Source organism: Melopsittacus undulatus, chromosome 9, assembly GCF_012275295.1.
Source record: "Melopsittacus undulatus isolate bMelUnd1 chromosome 9, bMelUnd1.mat.Z, whole genome shotgun sequence".
NCBI lineage: Eukaryota > Metazoa > Chordata > Aves > Psittaciformes > Psittaculidae > Melopsittacus > Melopsittacus undulatus.
In genome coordinates this window covers 24493560-24517698 of record NC_047535.1, presented here as the reverse complement: position 1 = coordinate 24517698, position 24139 = coordinate 24493560, and the positions used below count along the sequence as shown (strand labels likewise).

Here is a 24139-nt window from a genome sequence, read left to right as displayed (position 1 = left end):
GCCAGGCAAGGAAAGGTAACTGCTGAACAGCGGTGGGATAAGATATTCACTGACTGGATATAATGAAAACTGGTCAAAACTATCATGAAGTTCATCGGTTTACATGTATTCAAGCCACTGACACACACATTTTGGACATCCTGCTCACATGGTTTGCATTAAAGCATTATGAAATCCCAAATTCTAGTGCCAGATGGTTTTGGGTTACTTTGCTTGTGTAAAGGGGTTTAATTTGGGTGCATGGAAAATGTAAAATATTCTGCTAATAGCTTTAGCAGGACTACACAGTCTGCATTTGCTTTATCCATCAACAGTGCTGTCTGCCTTCTGCACATTATATTCCAAGTCATGATAAAACTTCAAAACATGAATTCATTCCTGACTTCCCAGGACAGACTATGCTCTGTGAAGTGCTTAAAGGGGTTGACATGAAAGGAAATATTCCTAAAGACCCACAATGCTGAGAAACCACACAGTGAATAAAAATAGCCCTCTCTTTCCAAGTACATGCCTCCTAAGAATGCGTTGAGCCTGGTCCTGAATGCAAAGTGAGAAAGGAGAGAATGGGTAAAGGTCAAGCATACAGCTGTTGCTCCTGCCAGGAGGCATTTTGCTTGCTTTACTTGGTGAGCTGAATGAGCCTTTTAGCTCCTGTTAACAGGGATGACATATTTCAGATGATTACTTGATGCAACAGATGAGCACCAGTATAAATATGGAGCTGAAATGAGATCTGCTGGAATTCACACATCCTGTTCTGCGTGGCATGGGCAGGGCAAAGAAGCCCTTGCACTGAGTGTCACCCCCCTGGACCACTGTCACAGCACGTACTGCAGGGCTCCTGCCCTCCCATTAGGCAAATATAGAACAACTTCTCTGAGCCAGTCACACTCCCAAGTGCAAAATGTTGGCCTGGGTAAACCAGCAGCTTTCTAGGATCCAGGACTAAAATAAGCTGGATTGTGTTTTAGCAGAAACCTTTCAAGTTACTTGTTTAACTGGATGTGATTTTAGTTTGTTTGAACCGCTGTAGGTGGGGATGCCAGTGACTCACTTGGGACAGTCCTGCTTTCAGTATCCTCTTTGCTTATTTTCAGGAGCAGCACAAGTAAGGCCATGACACATGAACAGTGATCTTGTTCTCAGAGACAGAAAAGGAGAGGCTGGTTTGTGCAGAGGGATTCCCCCGGCTCCGCTCAACACTTCCTGCAGTTTCATGCCCACATTTTCCACAAGTATTGTTTTCCTGCAATGTAAAGAGAGGCATTAAACAGGAAAAAAAAAAAAACAACCAAAACCAGGAAAGTCAGATTTCATTTTGACAAGCACAGTATTGCCAAGGAGTCTGCACTTGCAGCTGGACTGCAATAAATAGACAGACAATCATTGACTTGCATTACATTTGATCAGTCCCCAGGTTCTCCAGAACAATGACTTGGGACTCATTTTTCTATCAAGGTATCCTTTAAAAAGGGAGTGAAACAAAGCCAAACATAGGAGTTTTGCAAGCTGCCATCGAGACCTGTGAGCTCCATGGGAGGTCTACACACGCCAGTGGTCAGTTACATCAATCTAGAGGCATCATGGCTCTGTGAGCACGGATCTCTGTTACGTGGTCTCAGGTGAGCTTCCCCAGCTGTGACCAAGAGTAGATGCTGATGTCAGCTCAGCCTGGACTCAGGTGAGGTGAGGAGGAGTAAGAATACTATCAACAAGTGTGTCAGGCACCAAGGAGGTGCTGTGATCCTGCTGAGCTCAGCATCACACCCAGCGCTCAGAAAGGCTGACTGTGATGGATTGAGTCATACCCTTGGAGCTGAGTGTGTGCCGCCTGGTTTACACAACCCCTCTCCAAGCTGTGTGGTGGGGTAAACTGCAGAGAGGGCTTCTCAGACTTAAAGAGTCAGGAGACTTTAGATATAACAGTAAGATGGAGAAGCACGTGAAGCAAATAGAAAGCTTAACATTGCCTTTAGATACTGGCAATGCATCTAAATGGGGTTTTTAGGAGCTGTATTAGTGGGTCACGCTTGTTGGAGCTGTTTGTTGCACTCTTTAGAACCTTGTTCTTCAGCCTGTGCTGTATCAATGATACACTTGCTGTAAAGACAGAAGATCCCCTCTCTTCCTCTGTCTTCTCTCCCACTGGCTCCCCTATCCATCTCGAGGCCATCCAAAGAGGGATAGAGCACCATGTATTACTCACCAGTGTTTTTCTCTGGAAGACTCTGTGGTGGCTTGCTTGTGACTCTATCAAATTCTCTCCATTTCACACATTTCAAGATGAGTGTCTTCCACAGCTGGTTAGACTCATACTCAGTTTACACTGGGACAACTGAATAAAAACAAATAGATTTCCAAGGACGAGAACAAGTGGCTTAGAAGTTCCTATGACCTCTTTTCTGGTAACTCCAGTGGGCTTCAGGGTTAGGACTTGCCTACAGCTATTGTCATTCCTTGCTTCTGAGCATCTCAAAGATAGAATCCTTAAAAATGAAGCATATACACTTAGTCACCCTCTGTTAAAAGCTTAGTTTACATGCCCTGCCTGGTATCACACAAGCATGGACAGGATTCAGTTACCTAGGGCAATGCTCAGTTCTCTGAGCGGTGAAGTTGTCCTCTCCCTCTCCTGCAGTCTGCTTGTGCATCTCCCAGCTTTTCCAAGAAGGTAAATGTTCCATCAGCACACAACCCAGATTCACTCCAGGGAGGTTGGGAAAAAACAGCATTGAATTATCTCACTAAAGGCTATTGTAATACTGCCCACAGGATTCCTACATTAGGGCTATATAAGTAAGTCTAATCCCAGCATGTCCCAGTGCCTGGTCTGCAACCTTTGGCATGTATTCTAGTAACTGCATTTGTTTTCTGGATTACTTTTGTTTAGAAATTCACATCCACCATCAGCATTCTGCAGTTACTGCAGCTCAGATATATGGGCCTAAGTAACCAACAGTTATATTTATTAATAACTAAGGGACTGGCACTTTCTGGTCTTCGTAGAAGAAGGTTTCATTTCATTAAGTGAAAATTTCATGAAAAAGCTCACTCAGACCTTCTCTTTATACATGTACAGGGGGAAGAGATTTCTGTGTCCACCAGCTGAGGAACGATGAGCTGTGTGATGAACATGCCTCCTTGCCCTTCCTTCAAACTTAAAACTGTCCAGGCTTGCTGGAATCACCACCTTTAGGGAGCAGAGATTCTCAACACCACACAGGAACAGTGTGGCTATCAGTGTGGTATTGCTAAGAGACTGCAACCATCACAACCATCTCCAGCACAACTTGTAGATGTAAGTTACAGTCAGCAACACACTGGAGGCCTTGCATTTCAGGTCTCTGTTTCAACTGAGTGCATGGAGTTTTTAATTACTCCTGTAGGCTGGCAGGAATTTCAGTGCCACAAACCTGTTTGTCAAGTTCACTGATTAAGACATTTGTTTCTGAATGTTCCAGTGTCAACGTTAGTCACTGTGTGAACAGTTTGTAATAATGAAGGTATCAGGCAACACCCAAGGTCATTCCCAACTCAAAATATGAAACACATTCTTGATGCACTTTCCATTTGCAATCACTTTTATCACTTTCCCCGCTTTGAAGCTGACTGAGAGCTGCTTCCAGGAGAGGCTCGTGACCCCAGCAGATGATGTTCTTCATCCTGGTGAACACTGAAGACAAAAACATGGTCATTTCTGGAAAATAATGTCTTCCTTCTTCAAAGGCAGAAATCACTTAATTCTATTTATTCCTTGGTTTTCAGGAGTATCTCACTTCCCTCTTAACTTCATGTACAACTTCCCTTGTTCCTATCTTCTGCTAAGTACCAGTATTGTGCCATTTTCAAGCTCACCTGGATAAAACATCCTTTTAGATGACTTGTTTCATTAGTATGACCAACCTTGGAGATGGATGTTTATGATATGACTAAGCATTCAGTTGCTTGAATCTTAAAGGAAGAATTCTTTAAAGAAGACTTTAATATGAAGTGTGCCTATTAAAACTGGTGATGCTACTAATAATCTGAGGCTGAGTTCTTGCACATTTAATTACCATAAAATGATATTATCAAGTAGGACGCCAGTGAGGAAAACTAAACCATACTTTTGAGCAAACTCAGGCTTTTTACTCCATTTTCTTGAATCATGAATGCTGTAAACAAATACCATTTCTGCATCATTCTCTTAGATGACTCTATCTACTTTTATAGGGTTTCTATACGTTATGACAGAGTCATCCATTGTATATGTTGTACCACCAACCAGCAGTTGAAGATGTCTGCAGTTCTGGAGTCCATATGGACAGTTTGATCTAATTTACCAAATATACCAGTGATGCTTAAATCACTCACATAGCTGGCTGTGAATCTCCTTTTGGAATATAAATAAACACTTTATTCCACCCCTCTGTATCTGACACTGAAGCTTTGCTGACAGCTCTCTTAAAAATTACATTATAGGTGATGTGTTCCTGCTTTTTGCTGTTCTTGTGAAGTCCTCTTAAAAGAGCTAGGAGAAAAACACCAGACAAATCAAATTCCCAGGGCTTTCACACTGATCCTGTTTTCTACCCAAGAGACTATACTTCAGCAGTGATCCTGCTGTGATCTTCTGTAGATGTGGTGTCTGGGACATGATTTAGTGGTGGACTTGGCAGTGCTGGGTTAGTGGTTGGAGTCGATCTTTTCCACCCTTAGGTCTTTTCCAACCAAAATGGAATATTTTGATTGGAATTCCAACATAATTACATTCCCAAGGTGATGTAAAGTTGGGCTAATAATTGTGAACCACTGGAAAAAAAAAAAAAAACCGCCTTAGAAGTGTAAATCCCTACTGCTCATGTACTGGGGTACGAAATTCAAACAGCATTTCCACATGTTCTGAAAGCCTTGGATTTATTCTGTCTCCTCCATCAGTCTTCATTTAAGACTAAGATCTTCAAAGTATCACTATTTTGTATTAAGAAGACATCTAGTACTTGAGCCCTGCTTCAGGCACACTTGTTCCTGGCTGTCTTTCAAATGGGTGTCCCTTGTTATTGGGCACTGTTTTCTTTCCCTTGCCATCAGTGAGCTCTCCTTGAGCAGCAGACCAGATGGTGACTCCTTGTTTCTCTTCCTTACAATGCAGCTTCATCAAGCTACAGGACATGCAAGAAGGAACATCTTTCCTCTTACTTGTTTGTTTCTGTCAGTTTGGAACATAACAGTGCTTAATCCTGTTATTTTAATAACAGTATTTTTCCATTACAAGCCATGTAAGCCACTTTTCTGAAGGAAAGGACAAGTGCTGCTGTGCTGTGATGGCACTGACAAAAGCATGACAGGAGTTTTGTTATTGATCACAACTTCTCTGTGCTACCTGGAACAAGAATCTTTTGCACTTTGTGTCATTCTGGAGTCATACAAAACGTGGAAGTGGTTTTCCAGCCATGCCAGAGAGACCACATGGGAACAAAAAGCATCAGGGAAACAAAATCTCACCGCATACAATATTACAATTCCAGTGTTGGGTGTGCATATAATAGAAGCTGGTGAGATAAGCCTGTGAGAATCCAGGACTGTCCTTCTCAATGTGGTATGCTAACACAGCCCCTGTCTACATACATATGTATTAAGGTAAACCATATGTTCTAGAAAGACCTATTCCCAGATTCCCTAAGACAAGATTTTATGAATAATCAATTACAAAGGCTGGAAAACAGAAGAAACTTGTTTAATTATACAGAGCAGATCACACTTATTGTGAATGCTGAACTATGAATTTCGATATAACCATATGTGCTCACAGGTAAATCCCTTTCTGAAACTTAGGGAGCTATCTACAAGATACAGATTTGACACATTAGTGAGAAGGCCACGAGGACAGTTCCTTCCTAAGTAAACACCGGGCTTAAAACAGTGAACTGCACTCACAGGAAATGAAAACAGCACTGACCACAGTGCAGAAGCAGTGCAGAGCACATGCTGAGCTGAGCCTTTGTGAGCAGGCTCCACAGGGCCTGGCTTATAAAGGTGGGTTTAAGTCAGCATTACACCAGAATGGAGGGTGCAGGGGCATTTGCCTGTGCTTTAACAGCCCAGGCAAACCCCAGGACCTCTGTATGATTTCGCAATGTCTGTGTATTTCCAGGACTGAAATCCTTACAGCAACTTGGGAATATCCTAACAGAAGAGCAGAACCTGACCGTATGTGTTGAGAAGAAGTGAAAGATGCTTCATGGCTTTAGGATGATGTCACTTACTAAAAGCACTGAAGCTGGTGATTGTTTCTATTTGGTTGAAGAGAACAACTAGATGTGTAAGTTTAGCTTCATTGTTACAAACAGCTGGAAGATGCTATTATTATACCATCCTGAGGGGAATCTGGTTTCATTTCTATCTACTTCATATGGAATTCCCATGAAAAAGAGTGGAAGTCAGGACAGCTTACAGGAATTAATTATTTATATACAGAATATATAAATCTTCTCCTTTACAACTGCAAACACACGATGTTTGATCCCCACAGGATCTGGGCTTTTTCTGACCTTTAACACTGCCTCATCTGTGTTATTGCTCTAACTTCTAACTTATGACGTAATTAAAGCAAGTCTATTCACTCAGCCCTGCACAACATCTAAAATACACATCTTCATCACAACCCTTCTTTCTGATACTTCTGCTCTGATGCTTTTTACTACCTTCAAGCCAAGCACCTTTTTATGACCTTTTACTCATGCTCAGCTTGTAGTTTCTCATGCAGTTAAAGTAACACATGCCTTTTTTTAGCACATAAAAACATTCTAGGAGCTACAGAAGTGTTTGTCGCCTCTGTTCGTCTGATTGTTTGCATCTGTTACTTGGTTGAAATTACCACAGATTTCTATAATCCTATGGCTGCTGCTAATGTTTATATTTCTTAGATAATCTCGACTGTTATTCCCACTGCTCCTTCCTGACAAGCACACTCCTTAACTTTGCTTTGCACAGCTTGAAGGAAACATCCTTTTTAATAATCTTCTGCTTCTCAAAAGTGTGCTTGTGATAAATGTGTTTGTGCTTCTACTAAATATTTAATGAAGCTGAAAGGATGCTGTCGTTTTACATCCATGTTTCAATACGAGGTGGAATAACTTCACTTAACCCTCTCTCATACACGCCCTGCAATATTTCAGGTAAAACACCACACTGGAAAAAACCCAATAAAGCAGATAAATCTCTGTAATATTAACACAATTCTTTCCTCCATGTCTATCTTTCTGCATGGAATTTATGTCTGAAAGGAATGTGGCTATAATATTTTCCATTAAATTATCTTGCTGCTAAATCCTTCTTGGCAGAGATTGTGATAAGGTGAAACAACTCAATTGCTTGCTTGATAGACTATTACAGTAATAATGGAAAGGGGGAAAAAATCCTACTCATTATTTTAGTACTGGGATATGTGGGGGGAGAGAAGTCTTAATCCCTTTTGTTTTGGCAGGTTGCAAACAGGACACCAGATGGATATATTTAATAAATAAACACTTTATTCTCTGATCTTCCTATAGCCAAGTCCTTACTCAGCCTCCTCTTACTGAAATCACTTGGAGTCCAGTCAAGTGCAGATAAAGAGCTTGTTTCATTTCTGGATCCAAGCTGAGTATTGCTGCATCCAAACTAGTTTAGGAACCTGATACTGGAGTGAGGTGGGAGCGTGAAAGCACCACAAAGCCTTGCTTTTTTACTTCTCCTCCAGGCTCTATCTGTCTTGCAGTCAAGTCAAGCTACAACAGTCTGTTATCTCTGCTTACACTTGCCTTTTGAAAACTCAGAGAAGCTGTTCTAGCATCTGGGTACCTCTGGGCTGCTGCTGTACTCTTGACATGCTGGTTTTCCCCTAAGAATCTCTTTCTTTCCCAGAGCTGCCTGGAATAGCTGTGTGGGGATGCCCTCTAAACAAGGTAAAATCTCTAGTGCTACAGATGCTTGACAGCAAACATATGCTGTTACAAGATGGGTTGATTATGGATCTCAGATGTAGACTTCCTAGTCCATTCTACACAGTCCAGTACAACTGCTCAGCAAAGAACAGTTGTAGCTGTTGGATCTGATCCTCCTCTGAAGTCACAGAACAGGAGGCACCTTGTTGAAGCAAACAGAATTGCACAAGCATTCAGCCAACACAGACATCACTCAGACTTGGGTTCATGTAGTCCAATCATGTGAAATTAATAATGAATATTGTTGTGTTTGGAATCAAACACTCCAGAGACATCTTCTGCCACAGGTTCCTGGTCAGCAAAACCTGAATTCTGGAATCACCTGTGTAAATCCCTGGGAGAACTGAGCAAAGCATGTGAAAGAAAGTAAACACCACCCAGGGCTGCAGATTGACTGCAGCAGATGAGGGAGGATCAGACAGCTGATAATACACCCTGGTGTGCTTCAGTGCCTTCACTGCTACAGCCAAGGGTACCGCACAAAAATAGAAGCAGCAGCACTACAAAATCTCACTCTTTAGTTGAATATCCCATTTTGGAGGGATACCAGAACTCCAACAAGAGTTACTGTGTACACATAAAACATCTATGACTATTATCATGGCATAGTGCCTAAGCTACTTTACACTTCAGGTTATATAGGTTATTCTTCACTATTTTTTCTGTGTGTGGTCTTACAGACATCCCTCAGCAAAGGACTGCTCCATCACGCACTGCATCCTTCTTTGAAGTGGCATACACACCATCAAATATTAGTGTAATTTCAACACTGTCAGCTTAACAGACGTAACAATTGGCTCAATGGTGCAGCTGCTGGTGTGATAAAAGGAAATTATAGCTTGAAGATGGACACAGCACAAGATATTGAAGTATCCTGAGCAGCTGGGACCAACAGGGTGTTCCATAGGTTGTTCTAAAAATAAGAACAAAAAAAAGAGGTTTTGTGAGGTTTTTCTTCATATCAAAGAACATGCTTAAGGGAATACTTTACTGAGACATGTTCTCACTGCATCTCAATCCACTGGTTATGTTGGGCCTCACGGGGCTTCTGTACACAGGTTGTATCCTCCCATTTCATGTGACACCAATCTGCTGCTTCGACTTCCACCTTCCTTCAAAACATAAAAGCTCCAGCTTTTTATTCCACAGGACATTCTGCATGACCAACTTCATGTAATTCAGAACCTACATTGCACACTTGGAAAACCTGTCTGGCTAATGAAGCCAACCTGTCTGATCACTGATAATCAGTGGAGCAACTTACTTAAAAATGCATTAGATCTTAAAGACAGCAGAGCCTCTGAGCACATTTAATGCTGTCAGCTGTATGAGTACTAGTAGACTTTAATTACTTTGACCAGCTTTTCCATGCACACACCTGCCCATGGGTCCATTGCAGCACTAGAACCCCAGCCCCTGCCTGAGCTATGCCATGGGGGTGCTAGTCTCCAGCCCATGCTCAGCTGTGCTACAGCCATGCCTATGCATGGCCATGGTTGCATGCCTGGCTATGCTCTTCGACCTGAGCCCAGCCCTGCCACCATCGCCTTGCCAGTCACCAGACTGCATCTGTTTATTGCCACTGGACCCAGGCCACGTGGACCCTGGAGTAGGCTGGCTTCACCCTGACCTGCACACAGTCATGAGCAACCTAACTGTTCTTCTTATATACATTAAATAAGTAACTATTTCCAATGTAATCAGCTAATTATACTAAATCAAAATGAACTAAGCATATGGAATTGGTGAGTACTTTTACTTCTCTTCAACCAGAACTCTGTATGTAGCTAACTTAACACAGACATCCTTTCAAATACAATGGATATATAAGCCTATGAAATAATTCAGCCATAGCTTGATTACAAATAGGAATAGTTTAAAAAAGAAGAGGCAGATCTTTCCTGTTATCTGTTGCATCATCCAGGGGATTATGCCTTCTGCATTTCTGAAGTCTCTTAAGATCACCACTGAAGCTTCCTGAACTTGTCATGTCTATGGACAAGTAGTAACCAGCAGGCAGTCTTTCCTTCCACAATACACCAACAGATTCACTGGGTGTTCTATCAGGTCTCTTCCACAGCCAGCTGACTATGACTTTTTTAGAGATAAAAATACAGAGCTGACTAGAGACTCAGTCTGTTTCTTTCAACAACAGGTGATTAGCTTTCTGCAGACATAATCTTGTTGGACATTGGTGAGCCACTGGGCTTACACCAGGTGAAATACAGTCTCTTAGGTGACATTGTAATACAGAATGTCACAAGCTGAGAAAGTTGGGGCTGTTCAGCCTGGAGAAGAGAAGGCTGCGTGGAGACCTCACAGCAGCTTCCAGTATCTGAAGGGGGCCTACAGGGTTGCTGGTGAGGGACTCTTCATTAGGGACTGTAGTGGTAGGACAAGGGGTAATGGGTTAAAACTCAAACAGGGGAAGTTTAGATTGGATATAAGGAGGAATTTCTTTACTGTGAGGGTGGTGAGGTACTGGAATGGGTTGCCCAGGGAGGTTGTGAATGCTCCATCCCTGGCGGTGTTCCAAGGCCAGGCTGAACAGAGCCTTGGGTGCCATGGTTTAGTGTGAGGTGTGTCTGCCATAGGCAGGGAGTTGGAACTGGATATTAAGGTCCTTTCCAACCCTAACTGTTCCATGATTCTATGAGTCTAAGCAATCCATTGATCTTAGATGCATAAAGTCACTTGCCAATCTTTACCAACAAATACTTTCCTCCTTTGTTCTACCACTGGAATTAAACTTACTGCAGAGGCTGGCACAAAGCATGCAGGGGCAGAACAGTACAAAGCTGGCTGTGTGCTCCTGCTTTGCCCCGGACTCCTGTCGAATGGTGGGGCTGGAGGAAGGAATGGGCGACAGCTAGCACTGGTTCTGAAACTGCTGCTGGCCAGCTGTTACCAGCTACACCATACTCCAAAAGCAGATTCTCTTTTGAATACTTAACCCCCACAGTGACTACTGTAGGTCTCCTTGGTTAGAAAAATCCCACATGCAAAATGAAGTAAGAGCTACTTTAACAATAAACGCATGTGGCTGAGAAGCAACGACAATTGCCCAGCAACTGAAACAGTTCCCTACCCACGTGTCCAACCACTCAGAGGAAAACAAGGCAATAACACTGGTTGCAAAATGCGATTTGTAGTTTTATTTGATCTTAAAATGCTTTGGCTCTTCATCCAGCACTTCTAAGAACTGTCTGCATTAGGAAAGATAAATTGCTGAAATGGATTACCTTCAACTAGTGCTGTACTTGAGCTCCTTTGAGCTATGAGCTCCTAGGAGCACTTGAGGCTTGGGATTCTGGGGGCAGAGCTAACACAACATAGTCTGGGGCTGACACAAATTTGTCTTTTCCTTACACATAAGAAATGTAAAGACTTTGAACTTCTACCTTGTTCTTTGTCTACTTTGTTTTCTATAGGAAGTACTGACTGAGCCAGGAACAAATGTCATGCCTCTTGCTTTTGTTCTTTAACTGCAGGACTATCCTCTGCCTAAATATTAAAGAGAAACCTGCAAAACAAGAATTGCAAGCTTCATTAAGACATAACAAGCCAAAATAATTCTTGAGGTAAGTACACAAACCAAATGGTGTTTGATGATGCTGTTATTACCTGCTGGGGGAAAAATTCATCCATTGTAATGAAACAAGGCTAAAAATATCCTGTAGGAACAGTGGAACTGCATTTGAGGTGGTACACTCAGAGAGGATGATTAATTGATTTGTCACCAGCAGTAACACTTCTTGAGCAATGTGTTTTCACTCATGGTTGCCCTCTGCTTCCATTGCAGCCAAGGCAGAGCCCAGGATAAGGTTTGAAGTTCTGACTGTCGTGGTTTAAGCCCACCTCGTAACTCAGCATCACACAGCCACTCGCTGGCTCCTCCTTTCTCCCAGAGGGATGGGGAGCAGGAGTGAATGGATTCCTTCAAACAGATGCAACAGTTTTGATTTGCTCAGGGTGATTTACTGGCTATATCAAGTCACAAAGCTTTCAATGACAGTAAGTCTACAGATTGCCACCACAATTAGGCCTGCAGTTTTCTGGCCGCAAGGACAGTACAATCAGCAGAACACAAGGAGGAGATAGAAAAGTTGTATTGCAGTTGTCCTGTCAGTCTGAAATCCCCAAGTCCTGTTAAAGGCCTCATGCAGAAGCAGGCTCGAGTACTTGCAGAAAAGTAAAGATTTGACGAAAAAATGGAGGAGAACTGATTTTTCTCTCTGCAGGCTGCCTTACTGACATGGATGTTGTTGGGTTGGGTTTTTTTTAATGCAGTGTAGGCACACTCGTGATTAAGAAGCTCTGTGCACTCCCTTAGCCCCACACATTATTTCTCTTCCTTTATCACCTGAACAAAAGAGTAGTAACTAGAACTAAAAGTATGACTACTTGTGAGCAAGATTGTAACGTACCCAGGGCAACCAAAAGCCATGAAAACTGTGCTGAATTATGACAGCAGAGATGAAAAGAGTAATTAAGGCGAAGCAATGTTGAGTTCAAAGCTTGCTGGCAATGTTGATGTTTTCACACCACTGTTAAATAAAGACCAGAATGAGAGCTGGCAACAGATGCAGTGAGACACTGTAGTCTGACACTCAGGGACAGGCCTGAAGGGCTCATCCCTGTTTCAGACCCTGGTGCTGATACAACCCAGCTGGTTTAGCTCTGTTGTGAAACACAACAGCCCACAAATACAAATACAACCAACTAAAGTCCATCTTAAACTGCACTGAACAGGCAGGGAAGGACATCCGTTGTTACTCATACGCTAAGAAAAGAAAGCTAATGATAGTGCTATAATATTAGATTTACAGCTTGAGGAAAGGTCAACCCAGCATCTCCACGCTGACATTTTACTCCCAGTCCCAGGGCCTGGTGGGGCTCTTTCTCTCTTGGGAAGGACATTTCAACACAGTGTTTAAACAGGGGGGTTTAAACCAAAGCATGACGACCAAATTAACAGAGTAACCGTGGGTATTGCCCCTGCATTGTACTGCCCAGGCCTGTCATACAGGAGTGGGCTTGTGCAACACTTGGTGCTAATTCTTTTACCAAGTTCCTAGGCAAAAGGGACAGGGTTTATGTAGGAATTCTCATGGCTGCGTGAGGCATTTACCTCACCCGACAAGTGGCAGCATTATTTATAACTTTTATGTAAGACATCCTAAGAGTGCACTTTGTGCAGAAATTCGATTGAATAAAACTCAAAACACCACGAAAAAACATTTTCTTTCTGGTGTCTTTTGGCTGCAGCATATAACAGGCCAGAAGCCCTGCTCAGCGGCGTCCACACCGGCACCACAGGGCCCTGGTCACAACCGGCGGTTGTGTCGCGACAGCCGCCGCTGTCCACCATTTCCTGAGCTGCGGCCGCAGGAGCCCGGCCCGCCCGTCAAGATGGCCGCCGCGGGCGGGGCGCAGCCGGCGGGACCAGGGCTCGGGCCGTGCCCGCGGCAGAGGTGCCGCACGCCGTGTCCGCGGCCGGTGGGTGCCGGGGGCTGCCCGGGGACTCGCCACTGCCGCCGGGGCGTGCGGAAACGAGCGCGTTACTGAGAGCAAAGCAAGTGCCCGCACTGGCGGGAGCGGGCAGTGCGGCGCGGGACGGGGCGCTGGGCAGTCTCGGTTCTTCCCACGGCGTCGGCCCCCGCGGGACGCTGGCCCGGGCTGCGGATTAGGGTTACCCTAATGGACCCCCACTCGGTCCAAGCAGGAAGAGCGCGGCTTCCGTACAGCGGGTGCTGCCGCGTCCTGCCCTACCCCTGCCGCAGGGCAGTCCGAGCTCCCCTCCCGTGTGAGACAGCGAGCGGGCGGGCGGGCGGGCGCGGGGAGGACGCCGGAGCTGCCTGTGCCGTGAGTCACGGTGCGCAGGACACGCAGGGGCGGGGGCGCCACCCCGGGCGCAGCTATGTACCCAGCCCGCCGCAGAGAGCGCGGATGGACGCGCAGAGGCCGCCGGGCGACGAGCCCCTCCCACCTTTGGACTGCGATGGTTGGGCTTCCCCGTCCCTAGCTCCCATTGGTCATCTGGAAAAGCGGCTTGTTCCCATTGGCTGAGAGGTGGACTCAGCGAGCCGTGCGCAGAGTAGTAGGGAGGGGCGGGGTGATTCTAGAGGGAGAGTGCGTGGTGCCGTGTGCAAACCGCGTGTGGCGCAGCCAGAAGGGACGCGGAGCGGGCGGGCAGAGCCGCGTGAGCGGAGCTGACTGTCGTCCGGGCGGGCGACTGCCGCAGCGGAGTGAGGGGCCGCAGGTAACCACCTGAAGGCTGCTGGGGCCGCGGGCGGGCAGCGAGGACATGGCGCGGAGGGATGATGGCGCTGGCGCACTCCGGCCTAGTGCGCGGGAAAGTGGCGCCGACTGGGCCCGAGCGCGATTCCCTGGTCCGGAGCGTGTGGGGAGGCGGCGGCGTTGGATGGGGAGCACTGGAGAGGGAGCTGGGCGGGCGGCGGCGGGCGAGTCAGGCTCCGGCGGTCTCCGGGAGGCGGTCGTGGGGAGCTTGCGCTACTTAGAGGGGGGAGGCTGAGGCGGGGGTGGGTTCCTCTGGTCTGCTCGGCCAGGCCGGACGCTCCCCAGGAGCAGCCTCCCGCGAACCTGTGGCGGCGCTCGGCTGGTGGCCGGGGTCTGGCGGCGGTGCTGGGTAGGCCGGCAGTGCGGGGGTGGCGGGCGGGGAGAGCGCAGCGCGGCAGGGTCGGCGGCTTGGGGAAGGGAAACCGCCCGGCCCGGCCGCGGCCTGGGGCGTGTGAGCAACTTCGCTGTGGGTGAGCGCTGCAGCGACCCCGGGAGGAGGCGGCGGTGCGACCCCGGGGTGCGGGGCAGGGGCCTGGAATTAAGTTGTTTGTTATTCTCTTTACCCTTTTCTGTGTTTTGTGGTGATTTCTGTTACTTTTGACCCGCTGCTGGACTCGGCTCCGCGGGGCCGAACGGGGCGCGCGGCTGCGCCGCACCACGTGGCTCGCTCCCCACGTGTGAGGCTCCGCCGGAGACAAGGGGGTCGAGGTGTTGCAAGTGTTTGTCTCCGACCAGAGGCGCGGACGGTGGCCTGCTCCAAATCCAAGTGTGACCTATAAATGGATAGGAAAAATAGCCTGTGACATCTACAGAGTGCGGGCTAGTGCAGCAGCCTTTTATTTCCTGTCGGACGTAGTTCTCAAGTAACTGCTCTTACTCATTTAGTATCCAGAATTGTCAGAAGGAATTATTAAACATAATAGTGGGGTTTATTTTTCATTTCAGCACTTAATAAGGCCCCCTTGCCAGGCAGAGGTAGAGTTGCCTAGTCCATGTTTTTTTCCCTTAAAGTTGCCTAGAGAAGCAGTCCTGCATATTTCTTCAGAGTGAAGAGGTTGATTAAGTTCTCCAGGGCTGCAAAACAGCTTTGTGAGTTATAAGCTTAACCTGCCATGCTTTAAAATTGGCTTTGTTACTATTGGGGCTGAATTTTGTGTTAGGAAGTTCACACTTGATGATGTTTATTTCTCTTTAAAAGTTTAAAACTCTGTATACAGATAGCAATAAAAATAAAAAGGGAAAGTGGCAGAATGTAGGTATTAGGTAGATGATGTACAAGTCCCACTCTACATTAAGTGGGCAGAAAGTGCTACAGAGTCACTTTGAACTTTTACTGTCCTGATTTATGTCTGCAAAGCTGTCCAAGCTTTACTAGGTTAATCAAAGTCATGATGTCTTTTTGACATGGTTTCTGGCACCTAAACAGGAATCCAAGTTCTCGAATTTACAGTTAATACTCACATGGTAATATTCAGAGCTTGGCTGTGGAATGTATTGAGGGGACCCAAATGGAGCATAGAGCTTTCCACTTCTGCAGGTTTTTCTTGATGTTTCAGACTGCTTCCCCTCAGAATTGGGGTATTGTTACCTGGTGGTCAGAATACCTAATCTTGTATCTTTTCCAGTAAGGACAAAAGCCGCAGACAGGAGCATCACTAACTTGTTGTAGCATGTTTTCAGGTTACAGATGAAGCAGTTCAACCAGCTGAATGCTGAGTAGCTTTGGTGATGGTCGTGTGTCCTGGACTGAAGTGTTCTCAAAACATGCTTCTTGGAGAAATATGAACACAGGAGTAGCATTTCTCTTTAAATGAATAATTTGACTTCTCTTTTGAAATGCTAGAACTTCAGCTGCAAGTCCTTTCTGCCTTCCTATTTCTTTATCTCGTAGGAAAGCAAAGCTGTACTTTCTATTCCTTAGGGGTTTTGCCATGTTCAGGCTGAATTCTCATTTTTAAGGTGTGGTGTAAGTTGGCCACCAATAGCTTGGAAAGAAACTGCTGATTTCTCAGCATTTGCCTCTTTGTGTCAGCTGACTTGCCAAAGAGCTCTTAAGTACACTGGCTGTTAGCAGTGGGATTTTATCTAGTCTGTCCTTTGACTGAAGGTGTGAAGTCATATTAATGTTAAATGGAAGTGATACTTGCAGATCAAAAGAAGCAGCTGGTAAGTTTAGTGAACTGCTTCTGCTACAGTGAGCTGTTGTATTCTAAGGAATTCGCTGGTATCCAGAAGAATTGGGAGTAATCTTGGAGGCAAAGTTCAGCTTCCTTTCAAGTTAGTTTTACTTTTGTTTGTTGAAACCTCTTTCTCAGAGGGTATCTAGGCTAAAAGACATAAAATAAACATTTAAATGGAGCTCAGTGACAGTCCATATCATCTCGATGGGCTACTAAGGTATATGGATGTTAAATTTTGTGTGTGAAGGCTAAAGATTAATAGCACTCCTCCTATTTTAAGACTGTTGAATGTGTATAAACTGTAAAGCCACAGAAAAGCATAATCTTCCACTTGAAGTGTGATACAAGAAACTTAAAAGTTTCTGATATCACTGTAAGAATCATAAAGAAACTTTGTCACTTAGAAGTTTGGTGCTAAAGTTGCACTCCAAAGCTTCATATTGGACCTAGGAACCATTGTGGTGGCACCTCTCACATGGATCTTTGAGCTGCTCTCAGCCCCTGATCTTTAGCAGTAGGAATTGTACTGAACAAAGTCTAAAATTCAGCCTTAATGTTTGCTGAGTAGCTGCAAAGTTATTTATTTAAATTTCACATTACAGTTACAGAACTCTGTAGAAGGAGTTCATATAAATTACTATTTTCTTTAGTAGAAAGGTAACTAGAAGCAACTCAGCTTGTGTTACTTCACAAGTTTTAGAACCTGTTCTAGGGGACAGGGGCTAGGTATGTATTGCAGGATTTTACCTGGCTCAGAAATGCCAGATGAGGCTGTAGTTGGAATTTGTTTTCCATTATTATTTGTGCTGTTCTGGAGAGGTAAAATTCCAGTTCTAGGATGTGAGGAGGGAGAGGGAGCTGCTTTGAATAATACATTTGAGCTGCAGAAAACACTGATAGATGTGATTGAGAACTTTTCAAGAAGACTTAAACAAATACCTGCTGGAAACCTGCCTGTGATGGCAGAATGGAGGAGTATTGACTAACAGAGAAGAGCATGAACTTGGGTGGGTTTTACTGTCCTAATTGTGTTTTTCCTGCAAGTAACTGAGAAATGCAATGGTGTCCAAACTGCTTAAAGGCAGTCTATTTGCCTTCTGAACCAGCCAGGGCTGGATTTTGCTCCTTAAAGGTGGTTGTTGGCTTTATCTGAAAGCTAAATCTTGACATTGGTTGTTAAAACAGTTTATACCAGTTGGGGAATCTTGTTCTGTGTAAGGCTTCTTAAAGTAAAACTGGTGTCAGCTGCGTACTATAGCTGCTGAACTGGTATTAAGTTTCAGGTGTTTCACAGGAAGAATGGAGAAGTTGAACACTGAAACACTGATGGAAAGAAATTCCAGGCAAACTGTTTGGTACCTTTATGTACTTATGGTATTAGAAGGTTAGAGCAGCACGATTTGTAATCGTGCTTTGTTGTAGCTGCTGTGGCAGCTGTAATGTTCAGATATCTCCGAACTCAGGGGAAAAAAGGGGCCTCTGAAGATAAGGGGGGTTACATAAATAAATAGTCTTGATTGTGCAGACTGATGTTTGACTTTAGATTTCTTACTTAGCTTAATCTTACTTTGCTGACTTGCTATGTACCAAGGGAAAGGAACTTCATGTTTTCCTCTTGAAGAGCGGTTAAAAAAGAAGGAACTTTGAATCAGATGTAAAACTTCTCTTTTCCCCATTCCTTTGAGGCAGTGAGTAGTAAGCTTTCATCTGTCATGCAGATCCTCATTGGTGCATTGATAGGCTAGGTACAGGCTGGCAGATTAATTTTAGCATACAAACTTTGCACTGTGTATCTGCAGCAGGTTGAACTCACCTCTTAAACCTTTGTCTTCTACCGTATGTTAACCTAACTGGTTTTGTTGGGTTCTTCATGGGGAGCTGCTAGCAATATTCAGTCCTGGCATGACATGCTGTAGTCCAAAGTTGGTGATTAGGAATGAATCTGGTAGTTGTTACTATCTATTACTATAATGGCAGTGATATACTGCCATTCTGTTACAGCTGTTTGCATACTATTTTTGCTCTTTTTAACAGGTCTTATGTTGCTGTTCTGTAATGTTTTGATGTGTGAAGACTCTTGAGAAGAGTTGCAAGATGAGTGAAGAGTATTTCTTTGTGTATAAATTCAGAGACCCCACATCTGGTCCCTCTTGAAATTAAAAGCATCAACTCTTGTGACTGAGCCCAGCTGCCATTTGCTTTGCCTGTGTTTTTCCTGTTCTGCAGTGTCAACAGGGTTGCTATGAAAACAGGCATAAACAATAGCACACTGAGTGCCAGCTGCTGCCACCACAGTCACAGCTCTTCACCCTTGGGTGTCTAATGAGGTGCTTGGAAATCCTGCACACCAAGATGAAGCAGAGAAGACTGGGCTGTGTAAAATCCAAGTTACAGTTCTTTCAGTGCTCAGATAGTCAGTTGCTTGGGTGTTTTTATTCTTGCTGAGATCTGTTTAAGATTTCCTTTCCTCCTTTCATTGCAGATCTCTTAAGAGCAAAAAAATCTGGTCCAGCTGGAAGGTATATGTGGGGTTATGGAGGCTGCATACTACAGTTTGTATCTCTTGTACTTTAAATTCTCAGGCTTCTGCTCAGGTTGGAGGGACGGATGGTGGCTTTTATGCTGAAGATGTTTGGAGAGAGAGGAACCGTTTTGAGGGAGGAGTGGCTGGAAAAGCCACACTAAATTTGTTCAACATTGGAGTACTTTAAAAATAACTAAATATGAATTCTTGTTCAGATACACACTCTCCATTTAAGAGCTGAATGTTAGGGTACTAATTCTGGTTCCTTCTTGAGGTCATGTGCTGTTCTTACTGCTTCTGTAGTGGTTTCCTTTAAGACACATTCATGAATGTTCCTGGTAATCTGGCATGCTGGCTGGTTTGTGGGGAGGGAAGCATTCTGTAACATGATGTAAGTTGTAGGGCTACAAGAGGATTATCTTGATGGTGATCAGGTAAACCACCAAGCATACAAGTTAATGATTCTACTTCTCTTGGGTTAAGCATAATGAAGTAGGAGAGAGCATCTGAAGTATTTAAACTTAAGGAGACTTCTTCAAAACAAAGCTTGACATGCATATTTTTAGACCAGTGTACTTTAAACTTGTCTTCAAGGTCACTTTAAAAAAAGCCTCTAATTTAAATGTTTAACTTCCTTGTTCTTTGCTTTCTAGTCCTAGAAGTCTTGTGTAACTTCTTTACAGCTTAGGGGAGTTACAGACTACAGTTTCTGCAACCTGTCCCATCCTTACCACCACATCTGTGAGTGTGGGACATGGGGTTCCTGCTCATTGCAGAGCTTACCTCCATTCCCCAATAAGGGCAGAAGTGGTGCTTTATGCCTGGGGCAGGCACGCCTCTGATGCTGCCCTAGCATTCTAAGAATGTTTTCCAAGTTAGCTTTCTAGATAATCTGGCAAGTGTCTGGTTTCTTTTAGGGATGCCAAACCTCTTTAAGACATTTTCTTGCATGTAAACATGAGAGTAAAGTGTACATCCTGAGCTATAGGCTCATACATTGAAATTGTGATTCTTGTTTGTCAGAGTTTAACTGCTGTTTAGGCTGTAAATGAACTTTATTCTCCATATTTGTACTAATCTAATGTGCTCTTTGAGGCTTTAGGCTAAATACTGCCTATTCTAGAGCAAAACTTGTTTAGGCAGTAAATGTTGTAGCTTAACGACTGCCAGGAAAAAAAATCATTTGAGAAACTGAGTTTTGAGTTTAACTCTAAGGAATAGGACAGAAGGTGCGTTACTGAAAGAGAACAAGAGGAGGCTGGTAAGACCAGAGCTGAAGGGGTCTCCTTTTCCCCCCCACCCTTAAGAATTTTGTAAGTTTTGAAATACCAGAGGAAAAATTTTCTAGTATTCCGTTTGTTTGACTGCTCAAAGCTGCCTTTCTCCAAGCAGAGCAGAGACAAACTTTCATGCTCCACAGTGGTTTTCCTTCTCTTTGCCAGTATGGTGGGAAACCTCTATATATCTTCCTGTAATGTAGCCCTGGTGTGGGTGAGGAGAACTTGTTCCAACAATGTGTGTCTTCTTCCACAGGTAACCTGCAGCCATGAGCAGCAATGAGTGCTTCAAGTGTGGACGTACTGGCCACTGGGCTCGGGAGTGCCCCACTGGAATTGGCCGTGGTCGTGGGATGAGGAGCCGTGGCAGAGGTGATTGATTGCTGTGGTTTTCATTGTGTGTGTAGTAAGATCTGTAGCTGGCTGTTGTGTATAGTATGTAAATTCAGCTCTCGTAGTCTGCAGTGAAACAGGCAGGACACAAACCAGTAATGAATTTTGCTGGTTCTTCTGCATAAGAATTTTGCCAGGGGCATCAGGGAGTGGAGCTGACTTGTCTGTTCAGGGGGCAGTGTCCTTGGTTAACTGAGGAATAGTCTGAATTTAAGGATTAAGCTTCTTTTTCTCCTGCTGCCCATTTCAAGCAGGCTTCCAGTTCATGTCCTCATCTCTGCCGGACATCTGCTACCGCTGTGGTGAGTCTGGCCATCTTGCCAAGGACTGTGATCTTCAGGAGGATGGTAAGTATCACTAAATATTGTATCTCCTCAATCACATGGACAGAGACTTGTGGTTGAAGAGAAGGGTTCAGTACACTGATGGTAATTTACTGGAAACAAGCTGTATGTGTCCTTCCTTGGAAGCATGCTACAGCTCACTCTACCAAGGTTTTATAGTCTTGTTTGGTGTGTTTTTCTTATTGTGGAAGCCTGCTATAACTGCGGTAGAGGTGGCCACATTGCGAAGGACTGCAAGGAGCCCAAGAGGGAGAGAGAGCAGTGCTGCTACAACTGTGGCAAACCTGGCCACCTGGCTCGTGACTGTGACCATGCAGATGAGCAGAAGTGCTATTCCTGTGGAGAGTTTGGACACATTCAGAAAGACTGCACCAAAGTGAAATGCTATCGGTAAGGACTGGGAAGGGGCAACTGCAAAAGTCACCCTAAGGGACGGATCTGTTCTTTATCTAGTTTTGATTAGGAAGTGAAGCTTAAACTTGGACCAGGTAGCTTGTTTCTTGAAACAGTTGTTTAAGACTTACATGCCTGTTAGCAAAGTCAAGTAGTGGACTTGATGTGCATCTCTGGATGGCCAGAACCATGCAGGCTTGTGTCAGAAGCAGCACATCCCTGAGTGCACTATTCTTACCCCCACCAAGGTTCCCTCCTGTGGAGGAAAGAGTGAGAACATGGTGCATTTGAGTTAAAACTAACTGCTCTCAAAACAAGGCTAAATTGCAGACGGAAGCATTGGAGCAAGCAAACCCCAGCACACAGAGACACACACACACCCCAAACCCATAAACTTCTGTATTCGATGTACAGTGGTTTTTGCATACACAGTGATGAATGAGAGCTGATCAGTTGGGGAACAGTTCCTGGCTGTGATGAAGGCACAGTCTAGCCTCATGTCAAAGACTTCTGGAACACTGAAACTGATGTCTTGAGTGCAGAACTAGCACTGCATGAGCAGATAATGCACTTGTCAGCGTAGGATTGCTTTTGTGAGTACCTGTTGTGGATGGTTCTGATAAAATCCTTTGCCTTTCCCAGGTGTGGTGAAACTGGCCATGTAGCCATCAACTGCAGCAAGACCAGCGAAGTCAACTGCTACCGCTGCGGCGAGTCAGGGCACCTTGCACGGGAATGCACAATTGAAGCTACAGCCTAATTATTTTCCTTTGTCGCCCCTCCTTTTTCTGATTGATGGTTGTATTATTTTTCTCTGAATCCTCTTCACTGGCCAAAGGTTGGCAGATAGAGGCTACTCCCAGGCCAGTGAGCTTTACTTGCCGTGTAAAAGGAGGAAAGGGGTGGAAAAATCAACTTTCTGCATTTAACTACAAAAATGTTTATGTTTAGTTTGGTAGAGGTGTTATGTATAATGCTTTGTTAAAGAACCCCCTTTCCGTGCCACTGGTGATAGGGATTGATGAGTGGGAAGAGTTGAGTCAGACCAGCAAAAACCCTCTCTGGGTTACATGGAAGTGATCCTATGCAGGAGGAAAGAAAATTCTGGAAGTGTCTAAACTTCCTCATAACTTTTATTACAATGGCCTTGGACTGTCTGACCTCAGTAGCTGTTAACACCAAGTAATACCTGTATCGGGCCCTACCTAGAGCATATAGCTGAGTGGGAGTAAACAAACAAGATGCACATGCCTGTTAATGGCCATGAGAGAGAGAGAGAGAGAAATCAGGAATAAACTTAAAAGTAACAGTAATTCAGTCAATGAATGTTCATGTTGGAGTTACAGAACGTTACGGGAAGCTTTTGAATAAATACGTCAAAGTCAATCTGGAACCCAGACATCAGTGCTCATAGCATATACAATTTGGAGCTATTCAGGAGTTGCAAATAAATGCATTTTCACAGAAATCAAGATGTTATTTTTGTATACTATATCACTTAGACAACTGAGTTTCATTTGCTTGTAATCAGTTTTTAAAGTAAGATGGTAAAAGCAATTGAAGTCCTAGAACATAGAAAATGTAATTTTAAACTATCAATAAAGCTGGAGGAGGAAGGGGAGTTTGGCTAAAGTTCCTTTTGTTTATTTTTGGTTTCATGTACACAGTGCAAAATAACATATTAAAAAGGGGTATGTGGAGGTGTAAAAAGCTTAGTATGGACTTTTCTTTTGTGCTGTCTTCAGTTCCCACGGGGTAGCGTCACCCTGTGACTGTGTTGGGTGTGCAGCCTGCTGCCGGAGGCTGTGTGAGCTCCTGGTGTGGAGCAGCGTAATGGGCTGTTAGCAGAGCTGCAGCCTCTGCAGCTGCCATTACACTAAAGGGGCACATCACACACATTTCAGGCACTGCCCCTGCCTGTGGCTCAGTCCACAGTGTTGCTTGACTGTGGGATATTCAAGAGGTACGCTCCCCTGATCTGGTGCATCCATTGTGAGCGTGTAAAGCCTTGACTGGCAATGAAAAGGGACAGATGGCCTGTGCTGACCAGGGCTGTGCCAGGTGTGTAGTGGCAGAGGGTGTGTTGAAGGCAGTGGCAGCAGCTCTGGAGCTCCAGCAGGGAGGGCTCTGTCCTTTCACCATAAGGGCTATGTGCTGTGGTCACTGTATTGTCACACACGGGCAGCTTCAGGGACTTCTAGAGCTCCAAGTAGTACCCTTTCATAGGCCATGTGTGAAAAGGGCCTGTGATGGGGGGCCGGGGGGTGTGTGAAGGTTTCCCTTCAGAGATGAGATGCACCAGGCTGCTGAGGTGCCCCTGTGCCCGAGTACAGCTGGGTTGGTGCTGGTCCATGATCTTCAGATGGGTGTTCAAGGAACTAGCTCGTTACCGGGTTAGCCCTTCCAGTCCTGCAAACCAGGCTGTTTGTGGGGCACTCGTGCCCATGGAGGCTGTGGTCATCCAGGAGCTGCAGCCAGGCGTGCAGAGGAGCAGAACCTCATGATCCGGTGGATTCTATGGGTCAGGAAGGCACAGCCATGAGTAATCGATTATTTCCTACAGATGTTGGATTCCCTACAAACGGGATTCCTACAGATGGGGTTTCCTGCAAACGGGGTTCCCACAGATGTGGTTCCTACAAACAGGGTTTCCTACAGACAGTGTTCCTACAAACGGGGTTCCTACAGATGGTGTTCCTACAAACGGGGCTCCTAAGAACAGGGTTTCCTACAGATGGTGTTCCTACAAACGGGGTTCCTACAA

The 24139-nt window shown here is 44.9% G+C and overlaps 1 protein-coding gene and 1 long non-coding RNA gene across 8 annotated transcripts in view; both read left to right on the top strand.

Moving 5' to 3' along the window:
* Window positions 1-13167, top strand: part of LOC115946549 (uncharacterized) — a 65971-nt gene extending 52804 nt beyond the window's left edge. For 3 of the 4 annotated variants that reach the window (XR_004080602.2, XR_004080601.2, XR_004080600.2), the window contains 5 exons: window positions 1098-1622; window positions 3080-3298; window positions 6134-6301; window positions 11456-11545; window positions 11767-13167. This is a non-coding gene — a long non-coding RNA (uncharacterized lncRNA). The remainder of the gene's footprint in view (window positions 1-1097; window positions 1623-3079; window positions 3299-6133; window positions 6302-11455; window positions 11546-11766) is intronic. The other variant, XR_004080603.2, reaches the window with a different exon arrangement.
* A 904-nt stretch (window positions 13168-14071) lies between these two features.
* Window positions 14072-23085, top strand: CNBP (CCHC-type zinc finger nucleic acid binding protein). Of its 4 annotated transcripts, none has more exons than XM_031049192.2 (5): window positions 14072-14226; window positions 20502-20617; window positions 20893-20985; window positions 21171-21372; window positions 22018-23085. In XM_031049192.2, exons 2-5 carry the CDS (start codon window positions 20515-20517, stop codon window positions 22133-22135), a joined length of 516 nt encoding a protein of 171 aa, XP_030905052.1. In that variant the 5' UTR covers window positions 14072-14226; window positions 20502-20514; the 3' UTR covers window positions 22136-23085. The 4 variants fall into 4 exon arrangements, with proteins under 4 accessions (XP_030905052.1, XP_005149426.1, XP_030905051.1 ...); XM_005149369.4 differs by having other exon boundaries at window positions 20890-20985; window positions 21174-21372; XM_031049191.2 differs by having other exon boundaries at window positions 20890-20985.
* Window positions 23086-24139: the final 1054 nt, after the last annotated feature.